The sequence below is a fragment of the Rattus norvegicus genome, chromosome 4, assembly GCF_036323735.1.
Source record: "Rattus norvegicus strain BN/NHsdMcwi chromosome 4, GRCr8, whole genome shotgun sequence".
In the NCBI taxonomy this organism is placed as follows: Eukaryota; Metazoa; Chordata; class Mammalia; order Rodentia; family Muridae; genus Rattus; species Rattus norvegicus.
The window spans coordinates 150,920,307-150,942,101 of record NC_086022.1 but is presented as its reverse complement, the minus strand read 5'-3'; the positions used below and the strand labels follow the sequence as shown (position 1 = coordinate 150,942,101).

Below are 21,795 nucleotides of genomic sequence, written 5' to 3'. Positions count from 1 at the left end.
TTCTCTGTGTATCCCCAGCAGCTCACAGGAACTCACTGAGGAAACAACTCAAATGTGCTTTAAAGCTCAGCAGCATTTTCACTGTGGACTCTGTGCCATATATCCATCCAAACCGAGAAAACCGGTACTGGTCAGACAGCGGGGTCCCAGCACTTGGGAGGCAGAGGCAGGTGGATTTCTTATGAGATCCAGGCCAGCCTGGTCTACAGAGCACGTTCCAGGACAGCCAGGGTTATACAGAGAAACCCTGTCTCAAAGAACAGAAGAAGAAAAGGAAAAAGGAAACTCTAATGGACAGAATGCAAAGCAGACATCTGCATCCACTTACACAGCTGATGGAAACACTGGACCTACAAAGATAAGGGGACTGAAGGCAAACGTGGGGCACACAGGCCAAGCCAGGCACGTAATTGATCATACCAAAGGAGCACCGTGGCTTTTTTAAGAGGCACACCATTCTGATCAAATGGCAACTGCCCTCAAAACTAAAAACAGAGAGACCAGCATGAAACAAACCTTATTATTAAATTTTTTTAAGGTTGGTGAAACTCACAAACTTTACTAATAAAAGACATTGATTTCTGAGAAAGGAGCCAATCTATCCACCAAAACTTAGAAGGGAACCTAATTATCGTTATAAACTACAATAGCTCTTACTCCCCAGAAGGCATTATTCGAAAGTCAGATGCCATAAACCAACTCACATTCTCAATGAACTGGGTGTTAGACAGCATGAGGAAGTCGTTGAAGACATTATGCAGACGACAATGTGTGGCCTTGGTCTCCTGAATTAATCCATCCACCTGCTTCTTGATTTCGTGAGTCCTGGAGATAGTCTGCTGTGAGAACTCCTGTAGAAACTGTAGAAGCTATTTTGAAAGGAAACAAAGTGTCAACACTACGTGTGGATCAGAACAAAAAAGAACCCCTTGCCTTTCTCCCAGATGTTATGAAAAAGGATGATACTTTTGATCTGGGGTCAAGTAACCCTGAAAAGCATTAAGAAACCTCACCGGATTGAAGTTGTCCATCGCACACACCAATTATCACATTTCTAGAGGGATTTAAAGCTCTATTCGGCTGTTATTCTCCAGAGACCACATAGTGTAACATAACACCCGAAATCCTACCTATATGAAATTGTGAAACTAAACTTCTGAACTCTTAGGCTCTCAAAGTGAGCAGCCCTCCCTACTTAAAAATATGTGCTGCCCTTTTTAGCCCAAATTCTAATACAGAAGGGCTTCCGTAGTAGAAACAGAGCAATCCTTGAAGAGGACAGAAACAATTCTGCACAGCAGGATGGCGTGGAAGACATGGTTGAAAAGCCTCTGCAAGGAAGGAAACCCGCGTCTGCGCAGCAGAGTGCTGGGAAGAAGCCTAGAGGGCCGTCCTCCCCGGGGTCTGAGATTGCGCCTAGAATACTGGAGGAAACTGTCCCCGCGAAGGGGTAAGCCCAGCTCTGTCCCTCCCTTGGCCCCGGGTCCTCCGCTCACACCAGCGTCAGCCGCCAGCGACCAGTTCTGACTGCTGCGGCGGATCTCCTCCACCGACCAGGGCCGTTCCCACACGGGTTCGGACGCCGGAGGCTGCTCCGAGTCGGGGCTCGTCCGGTTCATCTGCAGCGGGAAGGACAAAAAGAAGGGCTGAGTCTGGGTCAAAGGATCCAGCCCTGCCCACCTGGGCCGCCGTCCTCACCACGTTTGCACCGCTACTCAGCAAGGTCCAAAGTGACTACCGGAGCTGCTACCAGCAGCGCCCACCCAGCGCTGTGGTAGTCACATAGTTCGCGTCACGTGATGACGTCGTCACGTGACCTGGGGCGCAGGCTCTGAGAGGAAGTCGTAGGTTTACAGTTCCTGGGTAATTGGGCTGTGTGGCCCGAGAGAAGGTGCTAAAGCAGCCAATTCTAGAGGTGCGAAAGAGATAGGTGGTACCAGTTGGGCCCATGCTGAGGAATTCAGTGGCCTACCAGACGGGAGCTAGAAGGGGAAGGAGAGCAGAGGACGACTTCCCGGATGCGCAGTAGCTTTGTTGATTATGCATGTGGTGTGTAACTGGCCCAGGGACTCAGTGACCCTCAGATGTTGTACTCCTGCTCACCCGCTTGGTTTCAATTCAGTGTGGATCTGCTTGAAATTCCTCACCTTCAGCTGAGATTCAAGGCCAATCAACACGGGCAGAAAAAAGGGGAGGGAGGAATCCAAAGCTCTTCTGGCTCTCCACTAGCACTTCCTTGTGTACCCTTTTCTGAATTGTTTCTGCCCAGACCAACTTTTAGAAATAACCCCTATCTTTCTTTTCTTTTCTTTTTTCTTTTTTTTTCTATTCTTTTTTTTTTTTTTTTTTTGGAAGCTGGGGACCGAACCCAGGGCCTTGCGCTTGCTATTCTACCACTGAGCCAAATCCCCAACCCCACCCCTCCACCCCTATCTTTCCTTTTTGTGTGCCCGTGAACAGGTTACTTAGATTCCACAAACTTTCTTCTGCATATAAAAGAAGTGATACGGTCCCCAGCTCCGAAAAAAAAAAAAAAGAAAAAAAAAAAAAAGAAGTGATAATAGGTGTAAAACAGTACCTGGGATATGGTGAGTCCTCACCTTAGATCATAACATTTCTCCTATACAGGTTATTTTTCCAACTTTCAGATTTTTGCTTTATGGCCATCTCTGTTGGCACCTCATTAAAGATTTCTCTTTGATATACAACTAAGACGAATGAAAACCTGCTCGGATAAAAACCTGTGCAAGAACGTTGACTGAGGTGCTGCTGCTCCATATCCAGAAAGCAGAAGTAATCTAAATACCCATCAGGTGACGGGTCACACATGGACTACTATTCATCAAAAGAAATAAAGTGCTGATATATGACAGGGCATGAATTAACCTAGAAACACATTAATCGAAAGAGGCCAGTCATACACGAGCACAGATTATTTTATTTGTGTGAAATATCCAGATTGAGGAAAGGAGGAAATGGGGAGTTAACTGCTTATGAGCATGGGTTCCTTGCCCACTAGTCAGCAGTGACCTACTAAAGCTAGGGTAAAGCGTAGGGTTACTGTAGCATTACTGTGATGATTACAGTGTTACTGTCCGGGTTAGTATTAAGATGAGGCTTAGGGTTAGGGCTGGTGTTAGAGTGTTGCTTGGGTCAAGGTTAGGTCATGGCAGAACTCACATTAGTTTTGGGGCTAGGGATAAAGCAGGTGTTACAGATAAACATTAGATTTAGGGTTACAATTAATATTGTGGTTATAGTAATATTTTGGGAGTTAGGGTTAAGGTGCCTGATTTACTTTTCTGTTATAATAAAAATTACCTCAGAAGCAATTCATAAAAGGAAGGGTTGTAGTTAGGATTTACTATTACAGCTAATGCTGAGATAGTTGTGAATTAGGGTTAGGATATGGTTAGTCTTAGGGTGAGTGTAACAGATGAAGGTTTAATTTGGAGTGTAACAGATGAAGGTTTAGGGCAGGCTTAATATTCACTGTACAGCTGGGTATGGTAGCACACAACTTTTTATTCCAACCCTGGAGAAGCATATCTAAACAGATACATGTCTGTTTGAAACCAGCCTGGTCTTAGAGCAGGATTGGTGTTAGGGAAGGGTGTTTGACTAAGACTAGGTTAGGATTAGTTTTAATGAAGTTTAGGATACAGTTTGAAGTAATCAAACCCCTTGAGACCTAATACTTGAGAAGCAGAGGTAACAGATTGTCTGTGAGCTTGAGCTCCAACTTCTCTACACAGAGAGTTCCAGTCTGGTCACAGTAGTATGATGTTTCAAAAAAGGTTAGGGTTAGAACTAGAATTATAGTTAGGTTTAGAGTTGAGGGTCAGAATTAGGTTAAGGGTTATGGATTACTTAGAGTTAAAGGCTAGTTATGGTTAAATATAGTCGTAAACTTTTAACATAATCCTAACCCCTAAACATAATGCTAAACCTAATCATAGTCCCTAACCGGAACCCTAATACTAACTCTAACTCCATCCCTAATTCTAACCCTATTGCTAAATCTAATCTTAGCCCTAACCATTATCCTAAACCATAGTAATAAATGTGACTTTAATCAGAACACTATACATAAAATTAACCATCATCTGATTGTTAAATCTTAGCCCTAACCAAATGCTAACCCTTAATTATGACCTTGAGTCTAAGTTACTGTCTTTTTTTTTTTTTATTCACTTGAGTATTTCTTATATACATTTCAAGTGTTATTCCCTTTCCCGGTATCCGGGCAAACATCCCCCTCCCCCCTCCCCTTCCTTATGGGTGTTCCCCTCCCAACCCTCCCCCCATTGCCGCCCTCCCCCCACCAGTCTAGTTCACTGGGGGTTCAGTCTTAGCAGGACCCAGGGCTTCCCCTTCCACTGGTGCTCTTACTAGGATATGCATTGCTACCTATGAGGTCAGAGTCCAGGGTCAGTCCATGTATAGTCTTTCAGTAGGGGCTTAGTCCCTGGAAGCTCTGGTTGCTTGGCATTGTTGTGGAGTCTTGAGCCCCTTCAAGCTCTTCCAGTTCTTTCTCTGATTCCTTCAACGGGGGTCCTATTCTCAGTTCAGTGGTTTGCTGCTGGCATTCGCCTCTGTATTTGCTGTATTCTGGCTGTGTCTCTTAGGAGCGATCTACATCCGGCTCCTGTCGGTCTGCACTTCTTTGCTTCATCCATCTTGTCTAATTGGGTGGCTATATATGTATGGGCCACATGTGGGGCAGACTCTGAATGGGTGTTCCTTCAGTCTCTGTTTTAATCTTTGCCTCTCTCTTCCCTGCCAAGGGTATTCTTTTTCCTCATTTAAAGAAGGAGTGAAGCATTCACATTTTGATCATCCGTCTTGAGTTTCATTTGCTCTAGGCATCTAGGGTAATTCAAGCATTTGGGCTAATAGCCACTTATCAATGAGTGCATACCATGTATGTCTTTCTGTGATTGGGTTAGCTCACTCAGGATGATGTTTTCAGGTTCCAACCATTTGCCTACGAATTTCATAAAGTCGTTGTTTTTGATAGCTGAGTAATATTCCATTGTGTAGATGTACCACATTTTCTGTATCCATTCCTCTGTTGAAGGGCATCTGGGTTCTTTCCAGCTTCTGGCTATTATAAATAAGGCTGCAATGAACATAGTGGAGCACGTGTCTTTTTTATATGTTGGGGCATCTTTTGGGTATATGCCCAAGAGAGGTATAGCTGGATCCTCAGGCAGTTCAATGTCCAATTTTCTGAGGATTCTCCAGACTGATTTCCAGAATGGTTGTACCAGTTTGCAATCCCACCAACAATGGAGGAGTGTTCCTCTTCCTCCACATCCTCGCCAGCATCTGTTGTCCCCTGAGTTTTTGATCTTAGCCCTTCTCACTGGTGTGAGGTGAAATCTCAGGGTTGTTTTGATTTGCATTTCCCTTATGACTAAAGATGTTGAACATTTCTTTAGGTGTTTCTCAGCCATTCGGCATTCCTCAGCTGTGAATTCTTTGTTTAGCTCTGAACCCCATTTTTTAATAGGGTTATTTGTTTCCCTGCGGTCTAACTTCTTGAGTTCTTTGTATATTTTGGATATAAGGCCTCTATCTGTTGTAGGATTGGTAAAGATCTTTTCACAATCTGTTGGTTGCCGTTTTGTCCTAACCACCATGTCCTTTGCCTTACAGAAGCTTTGCAGTTTTATGAGATCCCATTTGTCGATTCTTGATCTTAGAGCGTAAGCCATTGGTGTTTTGTTTAGGAAATTTTTTCCAGTGCCCATGTGTTCCAGATGCTTCCCTAGTTTTTCTCCTATTAGTTTAAGTGTGTCTGGTTTGATGTGGAGGTCCTTGATCCACTTGGACTTAAGCTTTGTACAGGGTGATAAGCATGGATCGATCTGCATTCTTCTACATGTTGACCTCCAGTTGAACCAGCACCATTTGCTGAAAATGCTATCTTTTTTCCATTTGATGGTTTTGGCTCCTTTGTCAAAAATCAAGTGACCATATGTGTGTGGGTTCATTTCTGGGTCTTCAATTCTATTCCATTGGTCTATCTGTCTGTCTCTGTACCAATACCATGCAGTTTTTATCACTATTGCTCTGTAATACTGCTTGAGTTCAGGGATAGTGATTCCCCCTGAAGTCCTTTTATTGTTGAGGATAGCTTTAGCTATCCTGGGTTTTTTGTTATTCCAGATGAATTTGCAAATTGTTCTGTCTAACTCTTTGAAGAATTGGATTGGTATTTTGATGGGGATTGCATTGAATCTGTAGATCGCTTTTGGTAAAATGGCCATTTTTACTATATTAATCCTGCCAATCCATGAGCATGGGAGATCTTTCCATCTTCTGAGGTCTTCTTCAATTTCCTTCTTCAGTGTCTTGTAGTTCTTATTGTACAGATCTTTTACTTGCTTGGTTAAAGTCACACCGAGGTACTTTATATTATTTGGGTCTATTATGAAGGGTGTCGTTTCCCTAATTTCTTTCTCGGCTTGTTTCTCTTTTGTGTAGAGGAAGGCTACTGATTTATTTGAGTTAATTTTATACCCAGACACTTTGCTGAAGTTGTTTATCAGCTTTAGTAGTTCTCTGGTGGAACTTTTGGGATCACTTAAATACACTATCATATCATCTGCAAACAGTGATATTTTGACTTCTTCTTTTCCGATCTGTATCCCCTTGACCTCCTTTTGTTGTCTGATTGCTCTGGCTAGAACTTCAAGAACTATATTGAATAAGTAGGGAGAGAGTGGGCAGCCTTGTCTAGTCCCTAATTTTAGTGGGATTGCTTCGAGTTTCTCTCCATTTAGTTTAATGTTAGCAACTGGTTTGCTGTATATGGCTTTTACTATGTTCAGGTATGGGCCTTGAATTCCTATTCTCTCCAGGACTTTTATCATGAAGGGGTGTTGAATTTTGTCAAATGCTTTCTCAGCGTCTAATGAAATGATCATGTGGTTTTGTTCTTTCAGTTTGTTTATATAATGGATCACGTTGATGGTTTTCCGTATATTAAACCATCCCTGCATGCCTGGGATGAAGCCTACTTGGTCATGGTGGATGATTGTTTTGATGTGCTCTTGGATTCGGTTTGCCAGAATTTTGTTGAGTATTTGTGCATCGATATTCATAAGGGAAATTGGTCTGAAGTTCTCTTTCTTTGTTGGGTCTTTGTGTGGTTTAGGTATAAGAGTAATTGTGGCTTCGTAGAAGGAATTCGGTAGTGATCCATCTGTTTCAATTTTGTGGAATAGTTTGGATAATATTGGTATGAGGTCTTCTATGAAGGTTTGGTAGAATTCTGCACTAAACCCGTCTGGACCTGGGCTCTTTTTGGTTGGGAGACCTTTAATGACTGCTTCTATTTCCTTAGGAGTTATGGGGTTGTTTAACTGGTTTATCTGTTCCTGATTTAACTTCGGTACCTGGTATCTGTCTAGGAAATTATCCATTTCCTGAAGATTTTCAAGTTTTGTTGAATATAGGTTTTTATAGTAAGATCTGATGATTTTTTGAATTTCCTCTGAATCTGTTGTTATGTCTCCCTTTTCATTTCTGATTTTGTTAATTTGGACGCACTCTCTGTGTCCTCTCGTTAGTCTGGCTAAGGGTTTATCTATCTTGTTGATTTTCTCAAAGAACCAACTTTTGGTTCTGTTGATTCTTTCTATGGTCCTTTTTGTTTCTACTTGGTTGATTTCAGCTCTGAGTTTGATTATTTCCTGCCTTCTACTCCTCCTGGGTGTATTTGCTTCTTTTTGTTCTAGAGCTTTTAGGTGTGCTGTCAAGCTGTTGACATATGCTCTTTCCTGTTTCTTTCTGCAGACACTCAGCGCTATGAGTTTTCCTCTTAGCACAGCTTTCATTGTGTCCCATAAGTTTGGGTATGTTGTACCTTCATTTTCATTAAATTCTAAAAAGTTTTTAATTTCTTTCTTTATTTCTTCCTTGACCAGGTTATCATTGAGTAGAGCATTGTTCAATTTCCAAGTATATGTGGGCATTCTTCCTTGATTGTTATTGAAGACCAGTTTTAGGCCGTGGTGGTCCAATAGCACGCATGGGATTATTTCTATCTTTCTGTACCTGTTGAGGCCCGTTTTTTGACCAATTATATGGTCAATTTTGGAGAAAGTACCATGAGGAGCTGAGAAGAAGGTATATCCTTTTGCTTTAGGATAGAATGTTCTATAAATATCCGTTAAGTCCATTTGGCTCATGACTTCTCTTAGTCTGTCTACATCTCTGTTCAATTTCTGTTTCCATGATCTGTCCATTGATGAGAGTGGGGTGTTGAAATCTCCCACTATTATTGTGTGAGGTGCAATGTGTGTTTTGAGCTTTAGTAAGGTTTCTTTTACGTATGTAGGTGCCCTTGTATTTGGGGCATAGATATTTAGGATTGAGAGTTCATCTTGGTGGATTTTTCCTTTGATGATTATGAAGTGTCCTTCCTTATCTTTTTTGATGACTTTTAATTGAAAATTGATTCTATTTGATATTAGAATGGCTACTCCAGCTTGCTTCTTCTGACCATTTGCTTGGAAAATTGTTTTCCAGCCTTTCACTCTGAGGTAATGTCTGTCTTTGTCTCTGAGGTGTGTTTCCTGTAGGCAGCAGAATGCAGGGTCCTCGTTGCGTATCCAGTTTCTTAATCTATGTCTTTTTATTGGGGAGTTGAGGCCATTGATATTGAGAGATATTAAGGAATAGTGATTATTGCTTCCCGTTATATTCATATTTGGATGTGAGGTTATGTTTGTGTGCCTTCATTCTCTTTGTTTTGTTGCCAAGACGATTAGTTTCTTGCTTCTTCTAGGGTATAGCTTGCCTCCTTATGTTGGGCTTTACCATTTATTATCCTTTGTAGTGCTGGATTTGTAGAAAGATATTGTGTAAATTTGGTTTTGTCATGGAATATCTTGGTTTCTCCATCAATGTTAATTGAGAGTTCTGCTGGATACAGTAACCTGGGCTGGCATTTGTGTTCTCTTAGGGTCTGTATGACATCAGTCCAGGATCTTCCGGCCTTCATAGTTTCTGGCGAGAAGTCTGGTGTGATTCTGATAGGTCTGCCTTTATATGTTACTTGACCTTTTTCCCTTACTGCTTTTAATATTCTTTCTTTATTTTGTGCGTTTGGTGTTTTGACTATTATGTGACGGGAGGTGTTTCTTTTCTGGTCCAATCTATTTGGAGTTCTGTAGGCTTCTTGTATGCCTATGGGTATCTCTTTTTTTAGACTAGGGAAGTTTTCTTCTATGATTTTGTTGAAGATATTTACTGGTCCTTTGAGCTGGGAGTCTTCACTCTCTTCTATACCTATTATCCTTAGGTTTGATCTTCTCATTGAGTCCTGGATTTCCTGTATGTTTTGGACCAGTAGCTTTTTCTGCTTTACATTATCTTTGACAGTTGAGTCAATGATTTCTATGGAATCTTCTGCTCCTGAGATTCTCTCTTCCATCTCTTGTATTCTGTTGGTGAAGCTTGTATCTACAGCTCCTTGTCTCTTCTTTTGGTTTTCTATATCCAGGGTTGTTTCCATGTGTTCTTTCTTGATTGCTTCTATTTCCATTTTTAATTCCTTCAACTGTTTGATTGTGTTTTCCTGGAATTCTTTCAGGGATTTTTGCGATTCCTCTCTGAAGGCTTCTACTTGTTTATTAATGTTTTCCTGTGTTTCCCTAAGGGAGTTCTTCACATCTTTCTTGAAGTCCTCCAGCATCGTGATCAAATATGATTTTGAAACTAGATCTTGCTTTTCTGGTGTGTTTGGATATTCCATGTTTGTTTTGGTGGGAGAATTGGGCTCCGATGATGCCAAGTAGTCTTGGTTTCTGTTGCTTGGGTTCCTGCGCTTGCCTCTCGCCATCAGATTATCTCTAGTGTTACTTTGTTCTGCTATTTCTGACAGTGGCTAGACTGTCCTATAAGCCTGTGTGTCAGGAGTGCTGTAGACCTGTTTTCCTGTTTTCTTTCAGCCAGTTATGGGAACAGAGTGTTCTGCTTTCGGGCGTGTAGTTTTTCCTCTCTACAGGTCTTCAGCTGTTCCTGTGGGCCTGTGTCTTGAGTTCACCAGGCAGCTTTCTTGCAGCAGAAAAGTTGGTCTTACCTGTGGTCCCGAGGGTCAAGTTCGCTCGTGGGGTGCTGCCCACGGGCTCTCTGCGGCGGCAGCAACCAGGAATACCTGTGCCGCCTCTTCCGGGAGCTTCAGTGCACCAGGGTTCCAGATGGTCTTTGGTGTTTTCCTCTGGCGTCCGAGATGTATGTACAGAGATCAGTCTCTTCTGGTTTCCCAGGCTTGTCTGCCTCTCTGAAGGTTTAGCTCTCCCTCCCACGGGATTTGGGTGCAGAGAACTGTTTATCCGGTCTGTTTCCTTCAGGGTCCGGCGGTGTCTCTGGCAGGGGTCCTGCCGCTCCTGGGCCCTCCCCCACGGGAGCCCAGAGGCCTTATACAGTTTCCTCTTGGGCCAGGGATGTGGGCAGGGGTGAGCAGTGTTGGTGGTCTCTTCCACTCTGCAGCCTCAGGAGTGCCCACCTGACCAGGCGGTTGGGTCTCTCTCTCACCGGGTCTGGGAGCAGAGAGCTGCTGCGGGCCGGGATCCGAGGGTGTGGGACTTCCGGTAAACACAGAACGTGCCCGGTCCTAGAGGAATTCTGCTTCCGTGTGTCCCAAGCTCACCAGGCAGCTTTCTTGCAGCAGAAAAGTTGGTCTTACCTGTGGTCCCGAGGCTCAAGTTCGCTCGTGGGGTGCTGCCCACGGGCTCTCTGCAGCGGCAGCAACCAGGAAGACCTGTGCCGCCCCTTCCGGGAGCTTCAGTGCACCAGGGTTCCAGATGGTCTTTGGCTTTTTCCTCTGGCGTCCGAGATGTGTGTGCAGGGAGCAGTCTCTTCTGGTTTCCCAGGCTTGTCTGCCTCTCTGAAGGTTTAGCTCTCCCTCCCACGGGATTTGGGTGCAGAGAACTGTTTATCCGGTCTGTTTCCTTCAGGGTCCGGCGGTGTCTCTGGCAGGGGTCCTGCCGCTCCTGGGCCCTCCCCAACGGGAGCCCAGAGGCCTTATACAGTTTCCTCTTGGGCCAGGGATGTGGGCAGGGGTGAGCAGTGTTGGTGGTCTCTTCTGCTCTGCAGCCTCAGGAGTGCCCACCTGACCAGGCGGTTGGGTCTCTCTCTCACAGGGTCTCCTAAGTTACTGTCTTAATTAGAGTTACTAGTGCTGTGATGAGATACCATGATATAAGGCAACTTGGGGAGAAAGAGTTTATTTCACTCAGTTCCATATAACAGTTCATCAAAAGCAGTGAGGGCAGGATCTCTCTCTCTCTCTTTTTTTTTTTCCGGAGCTGAGGACCAAACCCAGGGCCTTGCGCTTGCTAGGCAAGCACTGTACCACTGAGCTAAATCCCCAGCCCCCTTTTTTTTCCTTTTTCTTTGAGGGCAGGATCTCAAGCAGGATAGAAACCTGCTGGTAGGAGCTGACGAAGAGACTATGAAGGAGTGCTGCTTATTGGCTTGCTCCTCGTGGCTTGCTAGGCTTGCTTTCTTCTAGATCCAGAACCATCAGTCAGGGGGTGGCACCACTCACAATAGGCTGAGCCCTCCCCCATGGTTCACTAAGAAAATGCCCTACAGGCTGGCCTACTGCCCAATCTTATGGAGTGATTTTCTAAATTGAAGATCCCTGCGGAGGAAGACCCTGGTTTGTATCAAGTTGACATAAAACTAGCCAGCATACTTACCCTACTAATAATTATTACACTAACATGATCCTAAAATTTAACCCTAACATTAACCTTAGACATAATCCTAAACTGAACCCTAATCAGAACCATGAGCCTAATCCTAAACTTATATGGAACAGCAAAACAATGTTCATATTGTTCATAACTCTAACAGACCCCTTCCTCTAGTGTAATTGTAACACTAACTCTAGGCATAGCTCTACCAAACTAAAACCATGACTATGACCTTAATATTGACCTAACAATGACAAACCTAACACTTATGATAACCCAGACCCCAACACAAACCCTATCCCTAACCCTAACTCTAACATTATGTAACTCTAAACCTAATCCTACATCTTAAAGTACTTAGAACCAGAAAAGTCAAAGGAACCATAATTGTAAGCAGAATCCTAACCCTAGACTACTATGAGAATCCTAATCTTATACCCTAGCTCTAAAATTAGCCTTAACCTCTAACATCTAACAATAAATCAACCCCAACTTCTAATCTTACTCCCTAACCTAGCTCTCTCATAGGTAAGCAACTTTATAAACACATGTATTACCTAGCTCTGTAATAGATAGGTGTATGTGTGTGGGTTCCCATGTACCTATCTGTATTCCTAGCTCTCTTCTAAGTACAAATGTGTCCAGTGGCTCACATACATATATGTATTTTCTAGCTCTGTTACAGGTCAGCTTGTATGCACATTCAGATGCATGCAGTTTTTAAGCATGGGCATGTGTTGGCATAAATGTATGCACATTCAATTGCAGGCAATTTTGAAACAGTCATATGTTGACATGCACATGCATGTTCACAGGTATAAATTATCTATGCATGGCCACATGTCAGTGTATACACATATGTTCCCACACATGCAATTTCTAAGCCCTTTCATATGTTGTCATATTTTTGTGTGTTCTGCCTATGTCTGATCATTCGCTTATGGCAGCATGTGCACGTATGTTTACACTCATGCAATTTCTGAGCATTGTCATATGATCTACATACTGGGTTTCACATAAGCCAGGCTACGTAGTGAGAGTCTGTCTCAAGAAGAAAATGGGAAAAGAAAAAGAAAGGAAAAAATGATTGGGCCTGAAGATGAAGATGTAGCTAACTTCATAGAAGGTTTGTGTTGCTTACATGAGACCCTGGAACTGATCCTTCACACTGCACAAACCAGGTTTGGTGTTGGCATATACTTGTAATCCCAGCACTGGAGAGGTAGACAGGAGGACCATGATGTCAAAGCCATCCTGTTGACATACTAAATTTAAGGCCAGCCTGGGCTACATGAGATACTGTTTCAATTTTCTTTTCAAGTTTTAGGAATAAAAGACACTATCAAGAGAATAAAAAGGCAACCACAGTTTGGAAGAAAATATTTGTACATCAAATATCTGATAAGAAGCATGCATGGAGCAGGGGACATCAAATCTGAGACCAGCTGGGGACATATAGTGAGTGTCAGGCCAGCCAAGAGCTAGGTGCCAAGATCAAAACCAAACATGAAAATTTTAAAAAAGGATATATATATATATATATATATATATATGTATATATATATATGTATATATATATATATATTCCAGTGGTAAAGAACACAAAGTATCTACAGTGTGACATAATCAATAAGCAAGCACAGTGTTGACTCTGTATAGTACAAAATTAACTTCACTAGTGGGAGGCAGCCATATGTCACTTCTACTACATGTGATCTCCCAAAAGGATCACAGCAACAATTCCAGTGTCCTCATTGCTATACAAGCTTCACTTAAAAATGAAGAGACATCAGACAAACCCACTCTGAGATGATTTTACTAGATAAGTAGTCTGCTCTTTACCAATAGCAGTGTCATACAAGATGAAGAAAGACCCAGGAGCTGCTGAAGTCCAAAGGGGTTTAAAGACATGGCAACTCAGTGCAGCCCAACTCCAAGGAAAAGGAAAATTCAGAGGGACACGGACAATGGCAACACTATATGAACTATTGAATACACAGCACTACTACTAGTTTGGGGCTGTGACTCAGTAGAGTAATTGCTTAGTTTACACAGATCCTGGACCGAACCCCAATACTAAATAAACCAAGTGTCATGGTGCACACTTGCAATCACAGCACTGAGGGTCAGAATTTCAAGGTCACTCAGAACTACAAAGTAACTTTGAAAAATGGGAGAAATGATTTAGCAGTTAAGAGCACTGGATGTTCCTCGAGAGGACCCAGCATTGGTCCCCAACACCTACATGAAGGCTCACAATTATTTGTAAGTCCAACTCCAGGAAATATGACTCTCTTGTGACCTTTATGGGCACCCATTCATATGCTACTAAATAAATAAAAAATAATTTTAAAAAGCGAACTCAAGGGCTGGAGAGATGGCTCAGCAGTTAAGAGTACCCGACTGCTCTTCCAGAGGTCATGAGTTCAGTTCCCAGTAACCACATGGTGGCTCACAACCATCTGTAAAGAGATCTGGTGCCCTCTTCTGGTGTATCTTGAAGGCAGCTACAGTGTGCTTTTATATAATAAATGAATAAATCTTTAAAAAAAAAAAAGAAAAAAAAAAAGGGCACCCTAAGATACTGGACTTTTTTTCCTTAAGTACTGTTAGTAATGTTGGACTTGCTAATCTAGTTTGCTTTCTTCGCTGTGATAAAACACTGACCAAAACCAACTTGGGGAGGAAAGAATTTATTTGGCTTATAGGTTAGAGCCCATCACTGAAGGAAGCTAAGGCAGAAACCTGGAGGCAAGGACTGAAGTAGATACAATGGAGAAACACTTCTTACGGGCCTACTTCCCATGGCTTGCTCACACTACTCTTACACAGCCCAGCAATACAAGTTCAGCAGTGTCACTGCACACAGTCAGTCGAGCCCACCCACATCAGTCAGTAATCAAGAAAAAGCCTACAATACAATCTGATGGGGCTGTTTTCTCAAGTAAGTTTCCCTCTTCCCAGGCAACTTTGGTATTGTGTCAAGTTGACACAACTAACCAGAACATGGCTGTGATAGAGATGGAAGATAGACCCTCTGCTCTTAGGAAACATAACTGGAAAAAGAATGCATGTAATGTGATACATGCACTTCTCTCAGATGTTTGGGGTGAGAAAGAATGACTAAAGAGACATGGCTATCTGCTAGGAATCTGTAAATCTCAGTGAAGGCTCTACAGGAGTTCTCTGGATTATTCTTTCAAATAAGCTGTGCATTTTCAATTATTTTTCTAAATAAAACAATGGCCCTTAAGAGAAGGCAGCCTCTGTGGGTAGAACTGAAAGTTAATTCAAGGTTCTGGTGCTTAACTCAGTAGCCTGATGGCTTCCTTTTTACAGATGGTGATACTGAAGGTCAGAGAGAAATGGAGTGTGTAGTGGATCCCAGCCTGTGTTGGCCAAGGCCTGATTTCAGGGATCCTAGCCTGGAATTCCCACTGCTCTGAGAGGACTGTCCCTGTGGCACAAGCTGAGTGTCCTATAAAGAAACAAGACCCGGGTTGGGGATTTAGCTCAGTGGTAGAGCGCTTGCCTACCAAGCGCAAGGCCCTGGGTTCGGTCCCCAGCTCAGAAAAAAAAAAAAAAAAAAAGAAAGAAAAAAAAAAAGAAAGAAACAAGACCCAGGGTTTCTGATGTCTCCTCAAACTCCTTGCTGAACTGGCTGGGTTCCTATGCTAAGCCTCACTTCCGGTCACTGGGCATTACATTTCATCAGAGGGCCAGCAGGCTGGATTGCACGGACTTAGCTCATCTCTCATCTATTTCATTATCACGGTATCTGTTACAGTATCTGTCCTACTTAATGCCTATCCTTCTTTGGGAACCTGCTCCATTAGTGGGAGTGTGGGGAACAACTAAGTGATTCTGGGAGATCACAATGGTCCACTCTTGTGGCTCCAGTATCCTTGTTCTAAGGATAGACATGGACTCACAAGGAGACAGCTTGGATGTAGACTCACAAGGAGACAATATGAGATTCCTTTGGATAGATTTAAAGGAAGGTAGGACACAGGCCATGCTGTGACAAGCTCTGATGTGAGGCTCAGGAACCAGACAGTTTCCCAGCCAGGAGGAGGAAGCTGGTTGGACAGAAGAAAGCTAAGAAAAGCAAAGATGAGATCAAATATCCTCAGGTCCAGGTGTTTCTGACACCCCCACTATGTTCTATAAATATGTCAGTCTTCTTCCAGGAATTGCTCCTGTTTTCTGTCAGTTTCTCGGCTGTGCATGCCTGTTTCTTGAAAACACAATCAATATATCTAGACCCCTGGTCACTAGCTGTGCCACTTCCAGGCCCACCAGAATGGCTCTGCTATGATAGGAATAGGGACAAAAGAGGTGCTATAGAGGCTATCCTACTCCCTACAGGTCTCATGGAGGGCACTGGTCTTAGTAACTGTGGACAAGGCCGCTAGTGTTCTCACCTCCATCTTACCTGATGTGATGGCTATTCTTGGTTATCAAGTTGACTATATCTAGAGTGGACTACTATCTAGGTGGAGGGCACACCTGATCCAGATCTTGAGGTTGGAAGACATTGGCTTTTGATCTGTATCTTGAGGTGAGATGACACAGTCTTCTCCTTGCTGTCTTTAAGATGTGGAACTCTTGGCTCCTTCTCTAGCATCCAGGTTTGCTTGGATACCACCATGCTTCCCACCATGATAATGAACTAAACCTCTGAAACTATAATCCAACCCCAATTAAATGTTTGCCTTTATAAGGGTTGCCTTAGTGATGGTGTCTCATCACAGCAATAAAACTCTAAGACACCTGCTAAGCCTTCTGGAACATGGCCATGTCCTCCTCCTCTCAAGTAAGATTAGGTCATCAGACAAAATCTGTGATTTATTGAACATCATTAAAAATAAACAAGAAAAAAAAAGAAAAAAAACTTTCAGGGGTTGGGGATTTAGCTCAGTGGTAGAGCACTTGCCTAGCAAGCTCGAGGCCCTGGGTTCGGTCCCCAGCTCCGGAAAAAAAAAAAAAGAAAAAAAGAAAAAAATAAACAAGAAGATGAAGCCTCAGAAGTCCTCAGTCAGAGAAGAAGCTGGAGGGAGAGAGTAGTTACCATCCTTTTATCTACCTCCACCCACTTTTTGATGCTGGGGATGGGACAAGAGGCCTTATGTATGCTAAGCAAACACTCAGCCACAGAGCTAGCTAGTCCTAGCCCTGAGTGCATGAACCTAAAGAATGCATTTCTGTACACAGTCATCTGCATAATCACTACCAAGATCAACAGACTAAAACATCTCAAGGTCCAACACCCAAAGCATCTGCATACTGGTTCCTAGTCACCTGACTTCTGTTCTAATCTACTCTGTCATCACTGGTTAGTGTTGCCCTCCTTGAACTTCAGGTCATAGAACCACCTAGCACATGCTGTTTTATGTCTAGTTCCTTTTAATTAACACACACACACACACACACACACACACACACACACAGGAATGTTGACTTTTTACAAAAGATTTATTTTTAATTCAATGTGTATGAGTGTTTTTCTGTTTTGTTTTCTGTATGCCTCTGTCCACAGGCCAGAAGAGGGAGTAAGATCCTCTGGAACAGGAGTTATATGTGATTGGGAGATATGATGTGGATTCTAGAAATCAAACCTGAATCTCCTGCAAGAGTAGTCAGTGCCTTTAAACACTGAGCTCTCTTGGTGACTCTTTACTGCTGGCCCTGACACTCATGACCCCTTTTTCTTACCACTTATGTGCAGTGCTCACAGAGGCGGGAAGTGGACACCAGATCCCTTGGAACTGGAGTTACAGATGGTTATGAGCCACTATGTGTGTGCATGGAACTGAACCTGGTAAAAAGAAGCAGGAGCTTCTGAACATTTGAGCCATCTTTCTAGCTCTAGATCTTCATGCTTTCCATGGTACTCTGGGACAACAATCCCTAATTCTTCATCCCCCCCCCCCCCTTAAGTACTCTATTTACTGTGCTACATTATAAGAGCAACAGGGACCACTCCTTTTGGTTTTGCACATACTGTTTTGTGTTAGTTACTGCAGATAGACTGAACAGGTTTTGGTCATGTGTTTGGTTGGTTGTTTTGTTTATCTAGGTAGGGTTTCTTTGTGTAGTTCTGGCTGTTTTGTTATTTGCAGTGTATACCAGATTGGCCTCAAACTCTCGGATCCACCTGCCGCTGTTTCCCGAGTGCTGGAATTAAAGGTGTGCACCCTGTGTTTGGGTTTTTTGTTTTTTTGAACAAGCATTCCAACAGATATGATTCAAAATCAACTAATACATGTAGCTTTAAAAAAAATCAGGCAGTCCATAGAACAGGATTTGCTTTAAAAGTAATTCACAGAGTTACTTGCAAAATAGCAATGTGCTGATACCTGCTGGGCCAGCATGTGTTCTCATGTTGTCCCAGCAACCATGCCTACGGAAACCTCTTTGCCTTTAAGAGAAAGGATGAAGTTGGGGTATACCATTTTTGGCATTCTGGTGGGTTGGGCCACTGTGGTGCAGTGAATGACGTGATGTGATGGGGTATTGTATACAAAGGCTATGTTACAGGTGGCTTGCTGGACATACCAGCTTGGCTAGAGGCAGGCATCTCTCTTAGAGAATATGGCTATCTGGAAAGGGGAAGAGCAGTTGGACACACGGCCTTGTTGGTGGGGGAATAGGACTGTTTGTACAGCATACCAGAAGTGTAGCCTGTCTAGAAGATAGGCTTTGTCCCAAAGCATATCAGAATAGATGAAAGCTGCTGCAGCAGAGCAGCCTGGGTGGTCAGTAAACACTGTCCTAAGCTAGCTCAGAACACAGCTTAGATAAAAACTGATCTCTCTGACACCTTCCAGGGCCTCTACTCTTGTCACCAAGGCCCACCAATTCCTTTCAGGGTTATTCATGTTCAGCTTAAAGCTCATAATCAAGATCAGGACCACTGTAGAAGCAGACAGTACTGAGGTTATTGTCCAGGACACCAGGTAGAGTAGCAGTATTTGTAGAGGAAGGCGGGTTATCCATTTCTATTCCATGCTAGTCTCTAAGGGGGCAAGAGATCCTGAAATGCATTTTCAGGATTGAAAGAAGCTTAATAGGTATATTTAAGACTTTGGAGGTGGCAAATGAGATGATAGAAAAATGAGCTAAAAAGAAAGGGGGAGGGGCTGGAGAAATGGCTTAGTGGTTTAGAATGCTGTCTACTCTAGATTGGGTAGGTTTGGACTGCCTGTGCCTCCAGTTCTGGGGGATCTGCTGCCCTCACCTGGTCCCTAAAAGTATCAGCACAGACAACTTTAAAAAAAAAATACTCAGCCAACTGTAAGGAGAGAATAGAATCATCAGTCACTCATTTGATAATTCCCTTTCTCTGCCAAGATCTGCAGAGGGTCAGGGGGCTCACGACAGCTGAAAGTTCCCCAGATTTCTAGAGTTTACCATCCAGAGATGTTTAAGGGGGGAAGTTACAAGTGTGCCAGGTCCAGAAAGGGGAAGTTCATGGATGTTTTGAAAGTACTTCATGAAAGAAGCTGACGTGCACTGTGGGGTCTGCAAAAAGTTCCCCGAAGAAGAGACATTTAAGCTGAGGCCTCAGATTATCTGTTAGAGAGAAAGCTGTACTGGGCACATGGGGTGTGTGTGTGTGGGCTCTGATGTGGAAGAGAAAAACTTCTACAATAGTTAGAAATTCAGAGTTATTAGCTATGGTAAATTTCTTGACTCTATGGAAATACATTTTTCACAGGTTTTTTTTTTTTATAAATTTTCTTTTAAATTTGAATGGTTTCGGCTGCATCTATGTATTGCAACATATGCATACAGTACCCTCAGAGGTCAGAAGGTGCCAGATTCCCTGGAACTGAAGTTACAGATGGTTGTAAGGCACCACATGGGGTTGGGAGTTAAACTCAAATCCTCTGCAAGAGCAACAAGTGCTCTTAATCCCTAAGCCATCTCTGCAGCACTGCACTGCCCCCGATTTTTATTTTGTATTATTATTGTTGTGTGTGCATATGGCTCACAGTGCATGTGTGGAGGGAGGTTAGATACAACTTCTAGGAGTTAGTTCTCTCTTTCCATCTTGTTTGAGGAAAGGTCAGACCAATTCTCCTGCCTCTACCTGCCATCTCACCACAAGAGCACTAAGACTACAGACATGTGCCATTACACCATGATTTTTACTTGGATTTTTCAGACTAAACTTGGGTCAACTGGTTTCTGCACTTTTACTCCCTGAGTCATCTTGATCCACCCATTCTCCCATTTCATTTTGAGACAGATCTATGTAGACTGGACTAGCTTTGAACATGTAAGAATTCTCCTGCTTCTGTCTTCTCAGTGCTGGGATCACAGGTGAGAAACACCTTACCTGGCTTATCCAAGTGCATTTTTTTCTGGAGAGCTTCAATTCTTCCCTGTTCCTGTGTACCATGACTACTGTATAGGCCAGGCTTCTTTTGGCTTTTCTAGATCTTAAACAGTTTCTACTCAATTTAATTGTGAAGCTACATTCTTACCTGGTTACTCACACTGGCAAGCAAAGTACATACTGACAAACACAGGAGGTCTGGAAAAACAAAACATTCATGTGTTCTAGTTGCAGTAATAAAATCTAGCAATTTAGCTCACAGTTCTAGGTTACAGCCAGCCACCGAGGGGATGTCATAGTGGCATGAGTTTCAGATAGCTGGTCACATTCACAATCAGAAGTAGAGGGACAATGAATGCATGCATGTTTCTAGTGCTTTGCTAGCATGTATAAAGATCAGCTCATAAAAAGTGCTGCCCATTTTCAGTGTGAGTTTTATCACGTAATTCAGGCAATTAAGAAAACCTCTCGGGGGAGGGGGATGTTTGCCCGGAAACCGGGAAAGGGAATAACACTCGAAATGTATATAAGAAATACTCAAGTTAATAAAAAAAAAAAAAGAAAGAAAACCTCTCACAGGTGACCAACCTGATCTAGAAATCTCCCAATTGGACTTTTCTTTCCAGGTTAGATTGTGTCAAGTTTATAATTAAAGCCAACCAGGATAGGGGCTAGAAAAATGAATGGCTCTGAAATTAGAGTGTTTGCTGCTTTTCCAGATTACACAAGTTCAGTTCCCAGTACCCATGTTGGACAGCTCAGTCACACATACACAAACACACACACAAATAAATGAGGCTGGGGAGATGGCTCAGTGATTAAAAGCACTGGGTGACCTTGCAGGAGGACCCAGTTTCAATTTCTAGCACCCATATGACAACTCACAACCATCTGTACTTGGCTATACTTTTATTTTTTTAAGACAAGATCTCACTAGTAAACTAGGCTGGCCTCAAATTCCGTTATCTGCTTGCTTCTGCCTTCTTAATGCTGGGATTAAAGACACATGCCACCAACCCAAGCTAATGGTGCTTTCTGAATTGTACTGCACATGTGAAATGCTTGTGAGGTTCTGTTAAAATGGAGCTGGGATGCTTCACTTCTACCTACTTTCAGGTGATATTCTGTTGTAGGTCCAGGGACCACACTGTGAATAGTGAAGTTCTAGACAGAAACTGAAAAAGTTACTTTCTTCAAGAATTAAAGGCATCCATGGTGTGTTTAAAGGGGTCCTAGGGATAGGGCATTCTACCATGAAGCTATATCCCAGCCCCTGTCTGTTTTTATTTGTATACTGACTTTGTAGGCACTAAGGATTTAACTGGTAGTCTGGGTCCTTAGAATGCAGGATGTCCTGGGTTCCATCTGATTATAAAACACACACACACACACACACACACACACACACACACACACACACAGAGAGAGAGAGAGAGAGAGAGAGAGAGAGAGAGAGAGAGAGAGAGAGGAGAGAGAGAACAGAACACACACACACACGCAGAGGGTGGAGAGAGGGAGTGCAATACGGAGAGAGAGAGACAGACTGACAGACAGTGATGTACAATGTAGGATAAGAAAAGTTTAAGTTTAGGGTTTGTTACTGTTGTTACACAAAGAGTGAATTGAAATCTTTTTCTAGTATTTTCCATGTTGGAGAGACTGAAATTAACATCTGGCTTTCCAAGTTATTTTTTAAAGATTTATTTATTTATTATATATACATACACTGTAGCT

The 21,795-nt window shown here is 42.8% G+C and overlaps 1 protein-coding gene across 9 annotated transcripts in view; it reads right to left on the bottom strand.

Moving 5' to 3' along the window:
- The window catches only part of Washc2c (WASH complex subunit 2C), an 85,439-nt gene that overhangs the window by 56,200 nt on the left and 7,444 nt on the right, over window positions 1-21,795 (bottom strand). For 2 of the 9 annotated variants that reach the window (XM_039107428.2, XM_063285890.1), the window contains exons 1-3: window positions 1,699-1,885; window positions 1,497-1,619; window positions 705-869 (exon numbers count right to left, since the gene is read on the bottom strand). In XM_039107428.2, coding sequence (XP_038963356.1) covers window positions 705-869; window positions 1,497-1,619 — 288 coding nt within the window. In that variant the 5' untranslated portion in view covers window positions 1,699-1,885. Of the gene's footprint in view, window positions 1-704; window positions 870-1,496; window positions 1,620-1,698; window positions 1,910-20,209; window positions 20,260-21,795 lie in introns of those variants that run through there. The other 7 variants (XM_006237147.5, XM_039107425.2, XM_006237149.5 and 4 more) reach the window with 5 other exon arrangements.